This window comes from Equus przewalskii, chromosome 13 (genome assembly GCF_037783145.1).
Source record: "Equus przewalskii isolate Varuska chromosome 13, EquPr2, whole genome shotgun sequence".
Taxonomy (NCBI): domain Eukaryota; kingdom Metazoa; phylum Chordata; class Mammalia; order Perissodactyla; family Equidae; genus Equus; species Equus przewalskii.
Genome location: NC_091843.1, coordinates 41,912,868 through 41,934,836, shown reverse-complemented (window position 1 = coordinate 41,934,836; position 21,969 = coordinate 41,912,868). Strand labels below are relative to the sequence as shown.

General features: G+C 53.8%; 1 protein-coding gene across 23 annotated transcripts in view; it reads right to left on the bottom strand.

The window, feature by feature from the left end:
- SEPTIN8 (septin 8) overlaps positions 1-21,969 on the bottom strand; it is a 25,696-nt gene extending 3,727 nt beyond the window's left edge. For 2 of the 23 annotated variants that reach the window (XM_070571090.1, XM_070571091.1), the window contains exons 1-9: positions 20,823-21,143; positions 9,905-10,025; positions 9,274-9,469; positions 8,738-8,918; positions 7,558-7,719; positions 6,904-7,000; positions 6,515-6,683; positions 6,162-6,294; positions 5,841-6,031 (exon numbers count right to left, since the gene is read on the bottom strand). In XM_070571090.1, coding sequence (XP_070427191.1) covers positions 5,841-6,031; positions 6,162-6,294; positions 6,515-6,683; positions 6,904-7,000; positions 7,558-7,719; positions 8,738-8,918; positions 9,274-9,440 — 1,100 coding nt within the window. In that variant the 5' untranslated portion in view covers positions 9,441-9,469; positions 9,905-10,025; positions 20,823-21,143. Of the gene's footprint in view, positions 1-529; positions 3,366-5,840; positions 6,032-6,161; positions 6,295-6,514; positions 6,684-6,903; positions 7,001-7,557; positions 7,720-8,737; positions 8,925-9,273; positions 9,470-9,904; positions 10,026-20,822; positions 21,186-21,235; positions 21,722-21,805 lie in introns of those variants that run through there. The other 21 variants (XM_008538452.2, XM_070571082.1, XM_070571087.1 and 18 more) reach the window with 21 other exon arrangements.

Sequence of the window (21,969 nt, the reverse complement as noted above, 5' to 3'; positions counted from 1 at the left end):
GTGAGTTAAAAAAAATTTTTTTACATTGTTCAAGCTTGCCTTGGGGCCCCAGGTCCCATCCTACTGTCCTCTAATTTTATTTTATTTTTTGGCTTGAGGAAGATTGGCCCTGAGCTAACATCTGTGTCAATCTTCCTCTATTTTAATATTTTAGAGCAACGCCTGGCACACAGTAAGAACTCAATGTTAGTTGCCCGACGTCAAGCCTCCTCCACAAGGACGTGAACTCTTCACGGGCAGGTTTGCCTCCTCTCATGTCCTGCACCCAGTTATCCAGTAAAGATTCACAGACTGCATCTTCTCTTTCCTAACTATGACTCTTTCCTCCATCCCACACCCGTTCAAGAGCCTTTTGCAGATGCCCATAGCCGGATTCATTATTCAAACATAAAATTCCCATAGAAGCTGATCAACCTCACAAAATTCACAGAAAAGACAAGCCGTATTTTAACACAGCTGTAGCAGATTAATAAGCTAGGAAACTTGTTAAATCAGAAAAGCTACTGCCCAAAAAAGACACCACAAAAACTCAAAATAAATGCAAAATTTAATGAAAAAAATAAGTACAAAGTGAATGGAAAGGAACAAAAACAGTCAATGAATGAAGGAGTAAATGAATTAACAAGTGAAGCAGTTTTAGAAAAGCATGTTAACGTAACAGACTAGCAAGCCACACTTCCATTGGGCCTCTAATCCAGTAATAAGAGCCCCGCTTAACAGGAACCCACACACAGACATACACAAACACATATGCAGTCAGTCTGCACAATTACAAACCACGCAGACTCAGCTTACCCATAACTAGGGTGACCGTACAACCTGGTTTGCCTGAGACAGTTCTGGCTTATGCCTGTTGATTTGGCATAATTATTAACAGCATCTCACTCTGAAAAGTCTCAGTTTGGACAATAAATTATATGGCGGTTCTACCCAAAACCAACTTGGTTCATGAAAAACATGATAGTAAATGCCAACTTGATCCTACTGACAGCCCTAACAATGCCAACAGATGATACTGAGAAAGAAAAGGAGGGGTAAATCAGACCCTGCAGACAGGAGTCACAATCCATGAGGGGTAGCCTGTTAAAGAATGGCAAGTTTTAAGCTCACCTTGTGCATCAAGGGTTCATTTGGTCTCAGCTAAAGATGACAAAATCCCAAATACAAATAGCACAGGGAAAGAAGTGCAGTGCGGCTCACTAAAGCCGATGGGACCTGTGGAGGCAGCTCAGACCCCAGAAAATGCGACAATGACAGGTCTCCCCAGAGACGCTGGGAAGCCATGCATGGGCCCTCAGGCAGGTAACCAGCCACAATTCTGGCCTTTCAGGATGCCCGGGATGCAGCCCACAGGCTGCAGTGGACAAGTGGCAGAATCTGCCCATTCCAGAGTCCCCAGATGGGCCTATGAACCAGGAGTCCTCATTTTTTAATTAACCAGTGAACCCGCTGGGTCATTGAGCCTCATCTTCAAAAATACATTAGCTGACAGAGGCTGTCTTAAAGGTCATACTTTGACCCAATTGAATAAATTTTCAGACACATAATTACCCTAAAGACAAGACACTCATAGTCCACATGTGCCTTAGATATGCTGAGTTACCTTTCTGGATGCCCATACTGGAGGATCAGTGATCAGTCACAACCAGAGGTGGATTTACTGTGAAGCTAATGAAGCTTAATCGCCAGGGCCCCTTCCAAGGCCCTGTACCTAATTTTATATTCATTTTCTTTTGCTTGAAGAAGGCTTATCAAAGAGTTCAAGCTTCCAGCCTCTCAAAATCTGTATCCATCCCTGGTCATAGCATAACCCTTGGAGAATTTTCTCTTTGAGCATCAGTAAAAGGTGCTCTGCTCCTGGCGAGGACAAAAAGCTTGCCTTTTTCTGCCCCTGCCTTGGTAGACACACAAAGCTTACCCCTCCACCCCACTCTGAATGGAACACCATCTCAGAAGGGCGGAAGGAAGCAGGACTTGGTCCTGGAAATCAAAAAACAAGCCAAGGCAGAAAGGGGGAAATGGGGACATGATGAAGGACACAAAAAACAAACTACTGATCCAGTAATATATCAGCGCAGCTTCCTAAGGCTTCTAATAGGGAGTGCACGGGACCGTGAGCTCCCTGAGGGTGCTCACATTACTCTGGTGGCCTGTACCCTGCACAGTGCTTCATCAACATTAAATGAAATCCTTCCTTTCATCTATTCATTTCCCATTTCATCAGGCGATATTTTCATCCCTGATACTCTCAATGGCTTGCAAACCAACAGGAACAGAAGAATCAACACTGCTAGTACTTTCTTAAAATGTTCCCCTTAAGAATGCAGCTGAAGGGGAAAAGCTCCTTTGCTGGTAGGTTTTCTTAAATTGTCCACATAACCAAACACCGTCATCTCTTTGCCCTGTGACTCTGCCAGGAAAAAGGACACAATGACCTTGAGATAAGAACCTTTCCTCAGCTGAGTACTCTGTGCACTTGGGATTTGCAGGATTGGTTTGGGGTCTTAGTTGGAGTCAAACACTTAACACACACAAGTGGAGTTGGTCCCTGTTTACAGGTAGCACCTCTGGGGCACACAGACAACGGCTTTGGGCTGCTGTTCCATTTACATTCACAGTGAAAACACTGGACGTGGCCTTGTTCACATTCCACTTTCATCCGTAAATAAATTCCAAACACTGTCATTACAGGATGTTTATTACCCACCTCTCCCTATGTATTATAGGGATACTTTATACATAAGAAAGGTTTAGAGATATTTTTAGTTTTTAAAAATCAGGGAATCTGTGTTACTTATGAAAATAATGGGAGAGGATATTATTTGTCTTTACACTCGTGCCAAAATAAAAATTTAGAAGTGTTTTAAAAGTTATTATTGAAATTAAGCTCTAGGTTAGAAAAATTAAAATGAAGGGGAATCGGGCGAATTTTGCAGCATGTATACCAGACCACGCGGCCGCACCTAGGGCACCGCGTGAGTCCCCATCTTGACGCTGAACAATTAGGCCGAGCATCGCGGCTGGGGCCTTCGCTAGAGCGGCACATAACTGCTCCGTCAAGGAATAGTGACACTGTAAATGGAAGACCAGCCACTGGCTCTGAAAAAAATAAACCTCGTCAGTTTTGGATTCCAGCATTCATGGCTTTGACACGTTTGCATAGAGAGGGGTGGCCCGCCAGGCCCCAGGCAGCCTGGGGGTGGGGGTGGGGGAAAAAGCATGGCTGTAAACACTGGAGTCTGTACCGGCTCCCAGTCCGTCCTCACACCATGTTATGGGAGAAGGGTCACAAGATGTAACTCAAGCAACTTAACACATGAAAGTCTAAAGTCCGCTCTTGACATGTAAGTCTGTGCGTGCGTTAACTGAAAAATAAAAATAAAACAAACAAAACAAAAACAGACACATTAAAAGGTACGCAGACGACCAAATCAAACGGAAGCAATAGACAGCAAGATGGACATTGGGAAAGGGCAGTCAGTTTGGCATTTGTGACAAGCAAAGCAGAGAATTCGCTTCAGTTGTGGTGTCCCAGGCTGAGGGTCTAGATCTGATTGGGAAGTAATTTTACAACATAGGACCGAAATTTGCAGAATAAGTACAGCCAATCAAACCCATTCAACTAAATGGTCATGAAAAACAACACCCCCCAAATGCACTCCCGACTCACCCCATTCCCCTGACCAGGGCAGGAGGAAGGGGTGCTCCCAGCCACCCCACCTACCCCACTCCCAGCCTCCGTAAGGCCAGCGGGAAAGGAGCAGTCTCTCCCAGAGGCCAAACTGACTGAAGCTTTCTAGCATGTCCAGCAAACAGAAAAGACCTGTTTTCTAAGCCCAGGGCACATGGGAAAAGCAGGAAGACCAGACCCAGTGATGAGCTTCCACCCTGAGAGCTGTGTTGGTGCCCCTGTAGCCAGCCTGAACCTCCCGCACTGGCCCTCAGACCTGACCTGGCCACAGGTCCTTGTCTTCAGTTTCCGAGTGGTTTCTCCTAGCTTATTTCCTAGGGAACTCTGCCTGCCTCCTCTTTAACAAGATGGCCTGGGACAAGCTGGCAGGAAGCAGGACAAAGCCACTTTGGGTACTAACACCTAGGTCAAAGACCTGCGTACCCCAGGTCTTCCAGGAGAAACCAGATTTCTGGGCCACTAGCTTGAAAACCACACAGGTTCCAATCCACAGAGCCCCCAGGCTCACCACTCCAAGAGCTGGACATGGACCAGAGCTGGAAGCAAATGCAAAGCAGAGCACAATTCACATGGTTGAGGAGAGTATGGGGCTGGGGTCCTCCCTGGCGACAGGCAGGCAGGGACTCATCTATCCCAGCAGTGCCGGCAGCTTGGGTGGGGCTACCAGTCAGCAGGATCGGGGAGACTACAGAAAGGACGAGGGTCTGTCCCAAAGCAGAGGGACAGGCCTTAGGAATGAGAACTAGCATCCAATTCCTAAATGCCTGGCTTTGTCCCCCTGGCCTCTCCCAGGGAGAAGCCCTTTAAGTTTCTTTTCCTTAGATGTGTCTGTGCCTCTGTGCATGTGTGTCTGGGGGCTCTGTGTGTTAGTGGTTATATGCCTGCATCTGTGTATGAGGGAGGGCAGGAGAGAGGGTAAGACAGCATATGTGTACATGTATGTGTGTACATGGATGAGTATGTATTAGGGAATACAATATTGGGGGGCAGGGAGAGTGCTAATGCCAGAAGCAGCATCCTGGCGCCACAGCTATGCACTGCATGGCTCTAACCACAAGGCTCCACTGCCACCAAGGAAGGAAGGGGCTGGGCACACACATTCCCAAACATTTCAGAAGGCAATGGGATTCCAAGGAGCCCAAGAATGAGGGCCAAGATGGGTACACCTGCTTAGCTACTGGTTTGGCAAGAGAAGGAAGGTACCCAACACAGGCCAGAGGCAGAGAGAAGCAAGGATAGATGAGATCCACATAGTGTGATGTGGTTGGGACACTGAATGAAGTGGGATGGGACAGCAAGATCCCCAGGAGCCAAGGCATCTGGACCCAGCTGACAGCTGGAAACAGGCTATGAAAAACACCAGGGGAAGTTACTCAGAGTTACCCCCATCTGGCCAATAAGTTGACTGCACTCCTGGAAGCTGGGATAAAGCCTCTTTGCTGTCCTCCATCATTCTCTCTCCTCCAAGTCTACTCTCTGGGGGAAAAACCAACTTCTGCTTGAGGGCAGCCTCTCTCCCTAGCAGGACTCACAGAGCCCCGACAGGGAGCTGCTGTCCTTCCTTCAGCCAAGTAGTGATCATAGTCTCCAGGGGGTCAGTGCTGACTGGGCTCAAGTCTCTACTATTCTCAGTCACCACCTACCAGCCAATATGGGTCCCATGTCTACCACCTCCGAGACTGAGGGGCATGCACCATAGCTGTCCAAGCAGAAACCACAGAAGCTTTTGTAATCTTTCTGGAAATGCTGTCCCTCTCCTGGCCTGAGAGACCTTCCCTGAGACCCCTCCACTCTCTTGGGGGCCTCTCCCTGCCTGTGTGACCCAGCCTTCAGAACCTCAGCTCTTGAGGAGGCTGCAGGAAAAGAAGAGAGAGAGAGAGAGAGGAAGGCAGGTCACTGGTACAAGAGAGTGCATGAATACAAGATAGTGCACGGATACTTGTATCTTGAGATGTCAAGATCCCTAGTGAAAGAAAAAGAAAGGTGAGCAAGAACGAGGCAGGAAAGCAAGTGAAATGAGAGAGCAAAATGATGAACAAGTGAAAGAGAGTGAGAGTGAGTGAGAACGAAAGTAGGAGCCAAGAGCAGGACAGAGTGAGTGCCCAGGAGACAGCAAGAGCCAGAGCAGGCCAGGGAGCCCGCCACCTACTTCTTCTTGTCCTTGTCCTTCCTCAGGGGCTGCTGCGAGGTGGCGTGCAAGGCCTGAGACTGAAGGGCCTCCACCGCATCCTTCCTGCGGTTGAAGGCATTGGTCTCCTCCTCCAGTTCCCGGCGCTTTTCCTCCACCTTGCGCTTCTCCTCCTGGTGGACCCGCTTCAGGTGCTCAAACTTCTCGTGGAGCTGGGAGCAGAAGATGAGGGAGCCCAGGCTTCCGTGTGGGCCAGGAAGGTGCCCAGGCCCTCCTGCCACCTAAGCCAGGCCCTCTCCTCCCTCATCTGGCCTCACCACAGCACCCAAGCCCGGCACTCACCTCCCTTTCCTTCTCCTTCAACTCCAGCTCCGTCTCCTTCACTTTGTTGACGAACATCTGCCTCATCTCTTCCTCCTTCCTCTGCAGCTCACTCAGGAACTCCTTCCTCTTGGCCTCATATGTCTCCTGTAGGCTGTGGTGACCCAGAGAACAGAGGCCAAGAATGGGATTTTGGTGGGATGGGGTAGGGCAGAGGCAGAGAAGCAGAATCACATGGGCTCCAGGGGGGTTGAGAGGATGCTGGGGTCCCAACAGCTGCTCTCCCTGGCTCACTAGACCCCAGAAGCAGATGCCAGCATGGCAAGTCTAGCTGTGGATGTGAACACAGGCTCACTCCCTGTGCAGGCTGTCACCTGAAGGGCTGGCTGTCACCGTCACTGTCCTGGAAGCCCATCTCCTCCAATTTGCAGCGCCGGTAGAGCTCATAGTGCCGACTGTGGGTCTGCTCACGGAGGTCCTCCATGTTCACCCGGATCAGCATCTCCCGGAGCTTGACGAAGTCGCAGTGATTCTCATTCTCCACTGAAAGCAAAGGGCTCATGGGGCATTAGGCAAGCACACATAAGGGCACGGGGAGGACAGGGCTCAAGACAGTGGTCAGAGTGCTAGAGGCTGACTCCAGAGGCAGGGCAGGTAACAAATAGGCACAGGGAGGACACAGGACAGGGCTACAGGCAGCAAGGCAGGACAGGGGCTGAATTCAGGCCCCCAGCTGGGGATGTGCACTCCCCACCACACTCACCCTGCACCACTCCCCAAGGGTACTGCCGTGCTCGGACCAGCTTGTTCCCCACCTTCACCTCCTCGGTGCTGCCCACCACGGCAAAGGGCAGGTGTGCCTGGAAAGGGGCCCACACATGCATGAGCACTGAGCTGACACAGCTAACAGACCCTCCTTCACTGCCCCTGGGCCCCAGGGAAGGTTGCCCAAACCTGAACAAGGTCTAGCCAGATGCTCACTTCCTGGCTGTCTTTTAGAGAAGTATCCTAGAACCTCCAAAAGGGAAGTGGGCTGAACCCACAATACCCCTTCCACGTTTTCTAGCGTATTCTTTCAGCCCTTGGGCTCCCCAGGGGCCAGTAGAGGCTCCTTCAAAGATCTTGTGGGCCTGGCTCTCTTCTAAGTTCCCAGCCTGGCATCCTGCCTGCCTACTCCTACAGGTTTCAGGTCCCCGCCCTGAGTCCGTATCTTGTGAAACCTGAGGAAGCACCAGTACCAGCACAATACCCGATTCCCACAGGACAAAGGACTGGCTGGCTCCCAGATGCCCACCCGTCTGTCCTGGAGAAGCTAAGGCTGGAATCCTGGGGACCGAGTCTCCCGGGGCTGTCAGAAGTCTGTGCCGGCTCCAAGCCCTCTGGCCACAGAGTCCCAAGGCCCTTGCCCAGCGCTCACATTCATGACTGCATTAATCTCTGCAACAGCCTCATCATCAGTGGGAAACTGGTAGATCTGGACTCCATTGCTGACTAGCTCGCCCATGATCTTGATCTTGAACTTGTGGAGCTCACTCTTGGAGATGGTGTCAGCCTTGGCAATGATGGGAATGATGTTCACCTGCCAGGATCAAGGAAGAGGGGGCAGCAGATTAGTTACTCCCTGACTGTGGACAGCCTGCCCAGGCCACATCCCTGGACAGAGGGGCAGGAAGCCAGAGAGATGGAGTTGTTGCTCCCATGGGTAGTCTTGGCCCAAACCCAGCCACCTGGGGCCATTCTGATGGGTCGTAACAATTGGCTGCAGTGCTTCTTACAGCCCCGATTCCCCCAAACCACCATCCAGCCCCAAAATTAGACCCCTGGGCATATGCAGCTTTGACCCAGAGTACTCTGAAGGTCTTCACTGGCCTAGGGCCTGACAGAAGCAGCAGCGGGGGCTGAGCTCCTCTGTAAGCAGGTAAGATGACCCATCAGTAGCCACAGGAAGACCTTAAAATCTCCTAGGCCAAGCGTATCCCAGTTTTCACAGTGAAAATTAACTCCTGAGATGCGGATGGCACTCAAGTGAGAGCTAACAGGTGACTGTGTGGCCACACGCCCTCCAGGACCCCAAGCCCTTCCTGTTGCCCCCATGAAGCTGCCCTCTCATTACCTACTTCTCACTCGCCTTCAAATCTGGGCCTTAACTCTCCTCTCTCTAGTGGGCTCAGGAGGACCCCAAGGGAAATCCAGCAGGAAGACAAGGGAAGTGAAGGGAGCAGAGGAACAAGGAACTGAGAGAGAACTGGGACGCTCTGGGGAGAGGGTCAGAGGGCCGAGGGGGAGAGGTAACTCTAAGAGGAGGAGGCCGAGAATAAGAATCGATTCAGCTAGAAGGAAGGGGCTCAGGGCCAGACCCAGAGGACAGAGCTCTGGAGAAAGAGCCCAGAGCAATGGGGGCCCACTGCAGCAATAGGGACAGAGGTAAGAGAAAATAGAGAGAAGACCAACCCAAGGTTGGAGGCTGTCTGCAAGCCCCCAACCAGTGGAGCCCCTGAGGACCGTAGTGGACAGTCACAGTGCAGCCACCACACCCCACCTCACCTCAGTGGAGGACCATGGAGCCCATGGAATAAGTTGGGGTGGGAGGTGCATACCTTGCTATCTAGCTTCTTCATGGTCACCAGATCTAGGGACTTGAGGGAGTGCCCTGTGGGCGTGATGAAGTAGAGGCATACGTGGATCCTGGTGTCATGGTAGTCAAAGAGTGAGCGGCGGATCTTCAGCTCCTCCTGCAGATAGTTTTCAAACTGCGCATCGATGTAGTCGACTATAGGCCTGTAACTACAGACAGCTCCATCACCTAGGAGGCAGGCAGCTGAGCCGCAACCTGTGCGGCTTGGAGCCAAGCCAGGCTGCCCACCAGCCTTCTCTCTGTAGGAACAAACAGCTTCTCCCTGGGAATCCCTGCCTGGGTACAGGTGGTTGACCCCTTCTCTTGACCCACAAGGGGTCCTCAGGACCTCAGATATTCCCCCAAGAGGCCCTCCTCTGGCCCCCATGGAGTGTGGGGCTCGGTTATTCATATGGGAGCAGCTTGGCATGAGGAGTGCTTGGGCAAAGTGTTAAAGCCAAGGCCAACATGAGTGAGATGGGGATGAGACTAGGCGGGGCCACCCTTCCTGCCTCTTGCCTCTCATCCTTATTGATCTGATCCCCGAAGCCCACAGCATCCACGATGGTCAGCTTGAGCTGCACATTGCTCTCTTGGAGGTCGTAGGTCTGGGGCCGCAGGCGCACACACTCCTCATGGTGACTGGCTTCCTCGGTCTCGAAGGTCGTGTTGAAGAGCGTGTTCATCAGTGTGGACTTGCCAATGCCAGTCTCCCCTGGGGAGCGGGGAGTGGAAGGAGGGGATTGTCAAAGGCTGGAACTGGGGCTGTCCCTGGCTGTTGGCTAGGCTGGGTGGGTGCCTGAACATCCTCAGCCTCCATACAAGAGAAAGGGGCACACATAGTAGGAACAACAGTAAATGTTTTTCTAAACAAACAAATGAATCTAAATCTCTGTGATAAACACTCTTAGTTTACACGTCTAATCCTGTTTACACTTCACGGCAACTCTAAGTCAGGCCCTGGCTCCAACTCTGCCCTTGACCCTGGCAGAGACATCAATCAAAGCCTCATCTTGACCCCAGAAGCGTCGCTCTGCCTGGGAGGTCCCCTTGCAGCTCAACAGGTGGCCAGGGCAGCAGCACCCTATCTCCCAGAAGGTCCTCGTTGGTGTTGTCTGAGGGTGCCCCCTGGCCAGGCCATGACACTCACCCACACAGAGGATGTTGAAGCTGAAGCCCTGAGTGACCGACTTGCTGACCAACTGGTCAGGGAGGCTGTCGAAGCCCACATGGCCGCCCAGGGAGAGGCTCCGGGGCTCTGGCTCTGCATTCTGCCAAGAAAGAAATAGAGCAAGGCAGTGAGCCCACTGGGGAAGAGGGGCCAAGTAGGGGGAAAGCTAAACCTGAGTCAACCGCCCCTCCTTGTCTAAATTCTCCTCAAATCTCAGGACACAGCGTGAATGCACCAGAGCTCCAACTCCAGGCCGAGTCTTCACAGAGGGAGCCCATTGGGCCTCAGCGCACCATCTGGGAAAGGTCCCTTTCACCCAAGGCTCTGCTCCACTTGACGGATGAGGGTTGCCAAAGCCTGGGGCATCTCCTGGCATGGATGGCCCCAGGACCTATGACTGCTACCCCTGACGGCTCACCTGTCCTCCCACAGGAGGAGGCCCCAGATGGTCCCTGGATCTTAAAGATTTCAAGAGGCCAAGACTGGAGAATGTGTGTGTTCTTGCAGCCCCCTCCCGGGCCTCACATACCCTCCTACTGAAGCAGAACTTGAGCAGAGACAGGTCTGGCCCAGCCTCCTCACATATGTGCTCCATCGGGGGGCCTTCCCCATGAGGCCAGGCTCACGGTCCTCCACGTGCACCCCTTGCTCCTCACGCACCCAAGCGTGGAACGCATACACCGGCACTGCTACAGGGACCAGCGCTCACTCAGACCACCACTGGGTCTGAGGGCTGGTCTCTGAGGCATCCTCCCTGCTGCCACCCTGCTGTTCTCCAGGGACTCCCAGCCTCTCGCTCATGCTACCCTCTCACACCCACCCCTACCCCCACCTCCTCCCCTACTCCCAACCCCACCCTAACCCTAGTTATTTAGACAGAGGATTTTGGATGAGAATGTGGAGGCCCAGCTTTAGCAGAGAGGCAGGCAGAAGGTCCCGAGTGAACCGGGGCCACTGGAGCTGGCCCACAGCACTATAAAAAGAAACCACAAGGACCCAAAGCAGAGGGTCAAGGTTGGACTCCAATTTGTGTAGATGGTTTCTGTGGCTTCCCTGGGAATAGGGGTAAAATGCTATCCTCCGAGGGAAGGTTCCCAGGCTCAGCCTTCCCGTGTTTGGCCCCTCTCGAGGGCAGGCCCCAGACAGCTCCATGTTGGGCAGAAACATGCCTCCTCCATTCTGAGCCCCTCTGCCCTGACTGCCAGCTAGAAAGAGCAAGGACAGGAAAGGGCAGTGGGTCTGAGTCTCATCCTGCCATCCTGCCCACGGCTCCAGAGGGGAGGAAACAGGCCCAACTGAAGACAGCCCCAGAAGCTACTGATTAGGACCGTGGCAGCCCTTATGTCAATGTGGATATGGGCACAGTGGGCAGAGGGGGGCTCAAGACCAGATGCAGGGCGCTGGCTCCCTGCCCTCCCACAGAGGGATCCGCTCTTGAGCTCTTCTTGACCTCTCTGCAGCCGCAGACTGTGGCCTCAGCCTGAACCCCTCCAACCATTCTTTCCTCCCAACCATAGCCCCTGGCACCCAAACCCCTTTCTCGTCTCCACTAATCATGCATCCCCCGCAACACTGCCCCTGGGCTCAATCACTGTAGCTCTGCATTGATGACACCCAAGTGTGTTTGCTGGCAGCCTAGACCCCACGTGGCCCATTTGGGTAGTTGTACTATCCCCTCAAAGAAACTGGGGTTACCCCTAAACCTGCTCTCTCAACAACCCTCTCTCAACAGAGCCTCTATTCTTATAGCTGACCCTTTCTCCCTATCTACTATCCCCAGGGCATCATGTCACAACCTCCCCACTCAAGCCCAGGTCCTCCCCCAACACCCCTCCCGGGCTGCAAACATAACCCAACAGAGAGGCCCCAAAGGCAGCTTCCTCTCATTGGAGCCCACATCAAAAACAGTAAATGGAGCATAAGATGTTCTGGGTCAGACCCAAAGTCCCTGGCATGGCATCGCAGGCCCTCCACAGTCTGAGGCTTTCCTCACAGGCTTAGTTCCCACCCAGCTGGTTTCCTCTGAATGCACTTTACAAACTCAGCCCCTTCCCTGGGCTCCAGAGCTCACTCTACTTTTTCCCCCGCACCTGCTCTGACCTGGCCCCTAAGTGCTGACGTTCCAGAGCCCTCACTTGGCTGTGACCCTATTTCCTTCAACTAGTAGTTGTCCTTTTTTAATGCATCCTGGTTCTCCAACTCTCCCATAAGCTCCACAGAGTTGGCTTCAGGCTGGGGGAGGTCAGGTTTTCCATCCTTCCCACCCTCCCACCACTAAGCCCAACATGCTAGACAACACTACCATTCATAAATTACTGAACACCATCTTCAACTGCTGCAGCATCAGGGGCATCTGCCCACCTCACACAGAGCTTCGTTATTGAGTCTCTGTTCCACCTGCTCGCAGCAGCTTGAGGATCAAATGGAGGACAGAATAGTTAGTCTAGAGCTTTCTTCTTTTCAGGCGAGACTGAAAATCTCCAAACTTTAAGGCATGCTGCGCTTGCAAAGAAGGCTATGTGTTTATTCATCCTCTTCTTCCAAGGGTGACACAATCAGGATGCAATCCAACATCCTGTAGTCTGCCGCCAAAACCCACCCAGTCAGCTGTGTCTGGAAACCACACACGCGCACGCACACTCACACACACGCTCCACTGCAGAGTACTTGCCCAGAAACAAAAACCATCCTATTCCTGAGTTTACCCCACTTTCTTACAGTTCCAGGCTCCAAAGGCTAACAGCAGCACTCGGGGGTCTCACATAAGCCCACCCATCCACGCTCAGCGGGCCCTGCCTGCCTTCGCTCACACAGCTCAGCTCTCACTCCAGAAGTGTGTGGAGTTCAGGCAGGTCTTCATTCCCAAGTTGTTGCCCAGGCTGCACTCTGTCACTCCAGGGGCCACAGACCTGGGGTAATCAATGCCTTCAGGAGCCTCAGGCATAGGAGTGTCAATCTCCAGAGCGTGTGAACACACACATGTACACACACAGAAGAATGGCCACTGGTCCTGATGGGGGCAGGGTGCTGTTACCTGATCTCAGGAGACTGATCTGACCTCCCACCTCTACTGAGGTGTGACTCTCACTAATGCCAAGCTCCCTGATCCTGTATTTGGCATCGACAACATGTGATCCAAGGTGCACCACTCACTCCAAGGTGCCCGCCCCAGGTGTCTCTGCTGACCTGTGTGGGGTCGCAGCCTAGGAGCACCCAAAGCACCAAAGCAGCACTGGCATGTCTTAGCTACCATGACTCAGAGAGAAACTTCAGGTCTCTCACTGGCTACCTGGCCACCAGCCCTAAAATTTGGCAGGGAAGGCCTCAACACCAACTCCAGGGGTGGGTCCTAATAGTCCCAAGCCAATCAGCATGATCCCACGATTGGTTCAGGTATAGGCAAGTGACCCAGGAGGAGAGAACCTTTATGACCATCTTGTCACCATTAGGGGAGCTAGCCTAAGCCTGAAGCCCACTCACAGAGGATGGCAGAGCCAAGAACATCACAGAGTAGAGCCAGGCTCTGCCCTACCTCTGGGCTTTTCCCTTTAGCCCTGGCCAGATCTCCCTTTACTGCTTAAGCCAGTTGAGTGGCGCTATCTAGTACTTGCAACTAAAAGAATCTTGACTGCTAGTCTCTGAAGTAAAACTCTGAGTGTCGAGGAACAGGGAGAAAGCGAGGAGAGCAAGGACAAGGAGAGAAGGAAAACGTGTGGAAAGTAGTTTGTGTTTACAACCAAAGGAAGGAACGGATGTCAAATGATGACACCAGCAGCCCACTGAGGACCACCCTGTGTGAGCTGAGCCGAGTTATTTAGTCTCCCACACAGTCCTTCCCCGCCCTGGGGGGCAGACACCATTATTATCCCCATTTTAAAGGTCAGGAAACTGAGGTGCACAGAAGCTAGAGAACTAATCAGGGCAGAGCAGGGATTTGAGAGCAGCCAAGCCCTTGCCTCAACCACTCTGCTCTAGTGTCTCCCCTAATCTTACAAGGCTCCCGACTCAGTTACTCAGTCACTCAACATACAATCACTGGGCACATCTGCTGTGTGCCTGGCACTGGGAGGGCTGCCAGTGAAAAGATGAGGACACCAGATCCTTGACCTCGGGGGCTCAGTCTAATTCAATCTAAGCTCAAATGGCTGTAGAGGCCAGGCAGGTACTATAAATGAGGGAAGGGAAGCAATATAGTAACAATGAAAACAATAGCTAGCAGTTATCGAGTGCTCACCAGGGTTGACTCTAACTAATCTCATTTAGTCCACGGATCACAGCCTGTGGGGTAGGCTGTAATATTACCCCCACCGTGCAGATGAGACAATTAGGGTGCCAAGAGATTAAGTAATTTGCCCACGACCACACCGCTCAGGAGGGTGAAGCCTGGATCTGAATGGAGACAGTATGACTGCAAACCCATGCTTCCAGCCACATCACTCCACTGCCTGCTGGATAAAAGACCTGCTGACTTGGCCGAGTGTGGGGTCCCCCAGGGAGAGGCCGGAATGGTGGGGAACTGCAGAGCCTGGGCTCGGTCCACCATGGCCATGGTTCTGTGACGCCAGCCAACTGTGGGAATCCAGGCGTAGTGTTGCCAAACCTTCCAGTTTTTCAAGAGACTCCAGAAATCTAGATTTTTATGTGAAACCCCCTCATTTTTAAAGGTTGGCAACCAATACAAATTGAAAATACCATGAGGGCCCAAGAAAACATGTTGGGGATTGGATGTGGCCCATGGCCTGACAGTCTGCAACCCCAGATCTGGTAGGAGAGTGAGCTGGAAGGACAATACACCCAAGTCTCCATTCTTGGAGCATGGAGACCACAGGAGATTGCTTCGAGGGAGGAGCCTTCAGGCTGCACAACTTAACTCGGACTCCGGTGAGAGGTAGACCCAGCTGCTTTGGGCCCTTGCACACACACAACTTCCTGGGGTGCCGGCTCAGGGGGCTCTGTCCTCAAACCTCCAGGAAAGAGAGCTGACAGCCCTGAGCTCTACGTACATAATGGGAAACTCCACAGGGCCATTATCCCCTCTCTAATCACTAACAAGCTTTTGGCTCCTGAGCCAGGTCCCAGGCTTCTGTGTCATCATTTCTTGGGCACATCAAAGACAACCACCGAAATAACTGCTCAGGCCGGCTCTGTTCCTCCATGCCCGGCTGTCCAGAACAAAGTGGAGAATGGCATTTTGTTCTGCAGCCCAGCGGATAAGTAGGACGTCAGGACGTCCTTTTCTGACCAGGAAATGCTCAGTCTGAGCCTTCTGAAGCAGCTCTGATTGCCAGCCCAGAGGAGCTGCCCCTTTTACCAAGAAGAGAGATGGGTTTTGGAGAGAAACAATGTCTCATGGCTTGACCACATAAAAACAGGATTTTATCCAGAAGGAATTGGAAATCTGCTGAATGTCAGGACCAATAGAGCCGAGGAAGCTGTGGGTGAATAAAGAACCCTGAGATCAAACCCCTCAAACTAGGCTAGTTGTCAGGGTGGGAGCAGAGAGGATAACCCACCATAAGTATCTGGCTCCTGAATCCTTGACAAAGAGCAGCCCTGCACCCCAGGCCTTCCACAGAGTTCCCTGGTGCCTTGGACTTTGGACACTTTTCTCTGCTAGGCTCCCATGCCTAGCACCCACTGGCCTGAGCACTCGGACAGGCAGACGGGAAGCCCACTCCCCAGGAGTGCTCCAGCCCTCCATTAAGTCGGTGAGCAATGGACCCAGGAGTCATCGCACCACTGGGAGCCTTCTCCACCCACGTTCCTGGCACAAACTGCTCTACCCCCAGCTCTAGCTACTCTAAGCAGCCTGGGCCTTAAATAGCCAGAGCAGAGGCCTCTGGCCAGAACCCTGGTCAAAGCGCAACTGTCCTTGAGTCCGAGGAGGAATCCTAGGAATTTTCCCAGGAAAGGCTTAGGCTCTGGTCCCAGGATTCCACAGCAAGCCTCTAAGCCCAGGTCAAAGGTTACGGGAAATAACCAAAGGGATGTGTGTGGGAGGGTAGGGCTGGGAATGCTGCTACCCTGGGCAGGAGGAAGAACACAGGCAACATATACCTGTCCCGAATCAAGAGGACACCTGGGAAACAAAGTGTCTCTCTTCTAAGGCGGCAACAGAAACCTGAGAGGACATGAGCAGGGATCAAGCTTCACAGCACCAGGATGATGGCAGATGAGGTAATGATGGCAAGGTACAGCTGGGTCCCAGGAGGCCACCAGTCACTCTCACAAGGCCATTCATCCCCTCCCCCATCCTGGGAAGTGAAGAGACTTTGGGAGCAAAACCACCCCCAGAAGCCCAAGGCCATCCCATGCCCTGACCCCAGTACTCCATTCTCTCTGCTTCCCTGTCTCACCAGGAGGCACTTTCCTCCCTTTTTCTGCACAGAGACAGCCAGGGCTGCTGCTTAGTAATTTGGAATGGTTTGTTTCACACTTCTTATGTGAAAATCAGTTTTCCAGGAAGCCAAGAGCACAGTTACTGGTCTCTGGGCCCACCCACCACGCCCCAGGCCTAGGACACAGACACATTCTTGAGCTTTGTTGCACCGCCTGAGAAGGAGTGGTCCGTTCCACCATGGAGCAGATGGAGAAGGCTCTCTGGGCTTCAGAAGGTGCTGGAACCCCAGGTGTTCATACTTTCCCACTTGGCTCAGGGACTCTGGTGGCAGCACAACTGCCTTACAGCCAGGAAAGCCACAAGTGGTCTGGACATCACTAGAAGGAGGCAGCCTGTGTTCCACAGAAAATGAGACCCTACCCTTGGAAAGAGGACTGTGGGCAGCAAAGGTGACCCTGCCCTCCTCCCAGCCTAGGATGGACGCCAGTGCTGGGAAGTGGCAGAGAGATGTATGGGCACCAACATGGGCCAGCAGAGGCTTGGGGCAGCACTGCTACACTTCTCTGTTCTTGCCCCATTCACCCAGCACCAGGCAGAGTATCAGACTTGCACACAGGTCCCACAGCCAGGTCTGGTGAGTGGACTTGGGTCCATGCCCACAGCCCCTCCTGAACCCCAGGCCCTAGGTGGCCCAAGCCCAGGAAGCCCCTCAGAGAGTAGCCAGAACCCGGCTCCACATTAGGTAGGAGCCAAGAACCACCTGGAAGCCATATGTTCTGAGGAGCAAACTATCTAATTCTCTCCAAGACCACCCAGCACAACCTAAGTTATAGCCAAGATGCCCCCTGCCCTGTCCTCTATCACCTCTTCCCAGCCATGGTTCCTCACATGAGCCCTCAGGATGCAGATGGCTCCAGCACAGAACACCCAAGCTTGATCACGAGGGCACACCGACCTTGGGAGGCATCCTTTCCCCAGGCAGATGTGTCTCACTCCTGTCTGCACAGTTCCACATCTGGTTGTCTGCCAAAATTTGTGCCTTAGGGGCCATGCATGGGGATCCCAAGACCCAAGCTGGGAGCACAGAGGCAGGAAGACTAAAGAGGCTGCAGGGGACACACAAAGGCCAGCCAGCCCTCAGGCCCTTTGCTCTGTCATCCTGCAGCTGCTTGCTTCTGGTAGCTGGACCTGAGCCACAGAGACATTTGTGGTAGTTACTGCTCCAAGTACGCACCTCCACCTAGTCCATCTTAGGGCCTAAAACTCAAAAGGCTCCACCCTCTATGTCATCCCAAGGGGTACTCGGGTCATGGGATTGGTTCTCAGGCCCAAATCTGCCTATGACCAGAGTCTGAGTCCTCATCCAACTGCGAGCTGCTGGCATCAACAAGAGGATGGGCACAAAGCACAAAGCATCCAGCGCCCTCCCTGCCATCCAAAGCTTTTGGCAAAAGTTAGGCCCTAGGTTTCCAGCCTCCATCCATTCTCCCATCTTGTTGGCATTGTGATCATTCCCCTTCTTGCCACCTTCTCTGTTCCTACCCTCATCAGTCCCTTATCACGTGCTCCCTTGGATGACCAATGCCTTCCCATCAGCCTCCCTGCTCTGACCCATTCCAATCAAGATCCCAGGAAGCCCTCCGTACAGTGAGCACCCACAGCATGGTACGATGTGCCTGAGGGAGGCAGAACAGGACAGACCCCCTCCCAGAGAAGGGAGCAGGGCTGCAGCTCTGCAGGTGGTGCTCACTTATGACCCTCCAACGCCACCAGGCACTGAGAGTTGCACAGACGTTTTTTGCTCAGCTCTCATTTCTCCTCCGGAACAGCTCAGCAAGGTTCCTGGCCATTTTTACAGGACAGGGAGATACCCCTCTATGACAGAGCCTCACTTGGTGAGAGGGCTGCCTCCCACATCCCTTCCCACCAGCTCTTAATTCAGAGAGGGAAGAGGCACTGTCTGGATAGCCTGCTTCTTGGGGAAGAGTCAGGATTACAGGGGTGACAACGGAAGTGACAGATGGTGCTGGGATAAAGCGGAGATGGGGGGGTGACTGACTAGGAGGAATGCCAGGCGTGAGGCTGCCATGCTGCACGCTTCTTTCCTCTCCCCCTCACATCTCCACTTTCCCTTGGCCCTAAAGCCTCCCCCGCCATGGAGTTTGAACCTCAAACAATCTTCAGAACCTGAGATTCTGACAAGAGAAACCCAGGAGATGGCCCGTGGGGGCAGGAAAGGGTAAACCCCAGAGTCTGGGACCCAGTAAGGAGGAGGAGCTGAGCAAGAGTAGACAGCAAGAGGCAACAGAAACTCCCTAGAGAGCTGTCCAGGAGATGTCCACCCCAACCCTGTGGCCGATCTAGGCTTCAGTAGGGCCCAGCCAAGATGTAAAGGCTGCTGAGCCTATGGCGTTTACATCATGCTATGTGGGGAATAGGAACCCAGCACACATTGACCTCAAAGTACAACTCTGTATGCCCTTCAAAGCTCCAGGTTGGTACAGTTCCAGGCCCTCTAGGGCTGGTCTGATCACCGGGCTGGCCTGACGGGCAGTGTAGACCTGACACAGCTCAAACAGATCACAGCCTCATGGCCACTGCTTAACACCAGCATCAACCCTGGGGCTGGCGAGACACCCAAGCATATCTTCAAACACAGCATAGACTGCAATTAACCTTCCATGAACTCTTTGAAGAATTATCAATATGGTTGTGCCCATTTTAAAGCAAGATAAAGGAAGAAACGATTTTCCCAGGATGGCAAGCAAGGAGAGGAGAATGGAGTCCAAACTCCTAAATTCAGGTCAAACCCTACCCTATCCAAGGTCAAACTCCACCCAAATTCAACCCTGTCCAAGTCCTCTCAGGAGGCTGATGGCCCAGAGCATGGAGGGCATGAAAGGCATCCATCCATCTAGCTTAACCTGGCCCGGTAGCCAAGGCTCCTGAGCTCAGGCTGTATATCTTACCTGAGTCAGTCCCCTCTCTGTGCCTCGGCCCACCATGGGGATAATACCCCAAATCCTCACAGAAATGGTCTAACAGCAAACACAGGAATCTGAGAGGAATGGCCTTTCCAGCCCACCTCCCGGTAGTGCAGCAGGCCTCTCAGCTCAGCCTCTGAGGACAAACTCTGGACAAGCAGTGACGGGAGCCCCTAGGGAGAGTGCCATGTAACAGAGCAAACTCATTCTCTGCTGCCTTCTTATACAGAGGGCCAGTCTTCACATCCACAAGGACATGAGATATCATGTATCATTTTTTTCTGTGTCCTTAGCACGTGCCAGATACTGCTCTAAGTACCTCACCTGGATCCTCTCATTGAATCCTCCTAATAACCCTATGAGGGAGGCAGTATTTTTATCCCATTATACAGATGAGAACACTGAGGGGTTAAATAACTTGCTTAAGGTCACATGGCCAGTAAGTAGCAGTCTAGGACTCCTACCAGGCAGTCTGATTCTGGTTACTCTACATACCGCTCCCCCTGCAAGACCAGCTGTTAGAGCAACTTCCGGCCACAGACAGACCTACGACCCAGACATAACTTTCTAGTCAGCTGGACACAGAAAATGCACACAGACACGCATGCAGAGATACGCAAACACTTAGAGGTCTCTTGGCCTCCAGCTGATCCACAGGTCTATTAGGATTCTGGCGCTGCCCTCCTTGGGGACATAAGTTCCTATTTACGTTGCAGGGGTGAGGTGAACCTTTGATGTGCCCAACCCCTGAAACCGTTCTCTCTATATTTAAACTTACTTAACTGACACATAGCCTTCTCTTCAATGGGAATAAAACACCCCAGTCTAGAAATTACGAAATCAAGAGCTTCTGTTCCAAAATAGACCAACAAAATGTATTTTCAGATTAAAGAGAAAATTTACATACACAAATTCAGATGATAGTATTTATAGCATTAATTACATAAGTCCTGGCTCCCTTATTTAGCCCCAGAACCAATTCCTTATCAGTCACATACTCAGCATTTCCCCCTCCCCTCAACAGCCCCGGATCCTCCCTCCCCCTTCCAACGACCAGGGCCTCACATGCTGGCAAGAGGACACAGCTTCCTTCACTGTCACAGCCCAGCCTCCCAGACACACCCAGATCCAGCCTTAGACACCAGAGGACAAGCAGACACAATCCCCAAAAGGCCTCCCTCCCCCGGAGTGAATTATAAAAACCTTGAGGAAGTTGGCTATTGGCTGGCTCAGGCCCAGAGAGACCCCTGCAGGGACCATCAGAGACATTAGCCCTGCAGAAGTCACACGCGGACTGAGGCCCAAACAAACATCCACTGGGCTGAATCTGGAATTCCTCCAGTTCCTGGGGAATGGCTGCCTCAGACCCGATCACTGAGGCCAGACCTGCCTGGAATCGCACCCAGGATCCAAGCGCTTAGGTGGGGGATAGAGGTCTGGGGGAGAGGTGGACGTGGGGGTTGGGAGATGGAGGGGGAAGGAAAGGTAGGCCCAGGATCTTTAGGACTCAAGTCTGCAACTGCCCTGAGCTCATCTGAGGGACTCCCTCGGATCCCTGGGTCTTCATCCTCACCAGTTGTGTCCATCCAACAGCACCTGCGCGGCTAGGAATCTCCCCAGCACTACAGAAACACCCAGGGAGATGGGGGCCGGGGTATCCCGGTTCCTCCGCCCCGGCCCGCGGGGCTCCAGTCTGTCCTCGCACCTGGCCGGAACCAGGCGCGTATTTATTTGCTCCTTCCCGCGAAAGGGGTCTGCTTCTCCCGTGCCCAAGCGGGGGCGACCCCGCCAGCCGCCCGGCAAGGCGCCGCCGCCCGCCGCCCCGGAACCCCAGGCGAGCGCTGCGAAGAGCCCCCAAGCCCGCCCGGCGTCGAGGCCGGCGGCGCGGCGCTGACAGCCCGGCTCGCGCCCCTGGCCAGCTGCAGGGCGGCCCCCTCCCCGCGCCCCGCGCCTCCCGCGCGCGCCGCGGCCCAGCAGAGCCCTCACCGGGAAGCGCTCCAGGTCAGTGGCCGCCATGGTGAGCTCTGCACCGGGCAGGCGGGTCGGGCGAGCACCCGGGCCGCGACAGGGACAAGCCGGCTGCGGGACGCGCTCCGCCCGGGCGGCTGCGGCTGAATGGATCCAATATGGCCACTTCCTGGAAACTCCCCTTGGCGGCGGCGGCGGGAGAAGCCGCGGAGCCGCCCCCGCCCCCGCCCGCGGGACCGGCCTCCCCGCCTGGCCCGGCCACGAGCACAGCCCGAGCCCCGCCGCTTGGACGGCCGGGGGTCTCCACGGCGAGGCGGGAGGTGCCAGCTGAGAGTGTTGCTGGGACTTGTAGTCCGTGAGTTCGGGGGCCGGGAGGGCAGTGCCTGGGGAGCCGGGGCTGGTGCCGGCCGGCCTGCCGCGCGTCCCTGGGAGGCTGGAGCCGAGCACGGATGTCAGTGTCCCGGGCCCGCGCGCAAAGAAACCGGTGACGTCGGGAGGGAAGCGCGTTGCAGCGTGCGCCCTAGGGGTCTCCCCCCACCAGACCGCCTCTACCCCTTCGGGGCCTGCAAATACACTGGGACCACCCACCAGAGTGTCGACGGGCTGCGTGCGGCCCATGGGGTCCAGGAGGGGCCTCAGTGTCGTATGCCTGTACCCTGGACCCCACCTGATGCTCTGGTCGGAGCCAGGGCGGGACCCGGGGCGGGACCCGCGCGTCCGGCCGAGCGGCCTTCCAGGGCAAGGGACCAGCC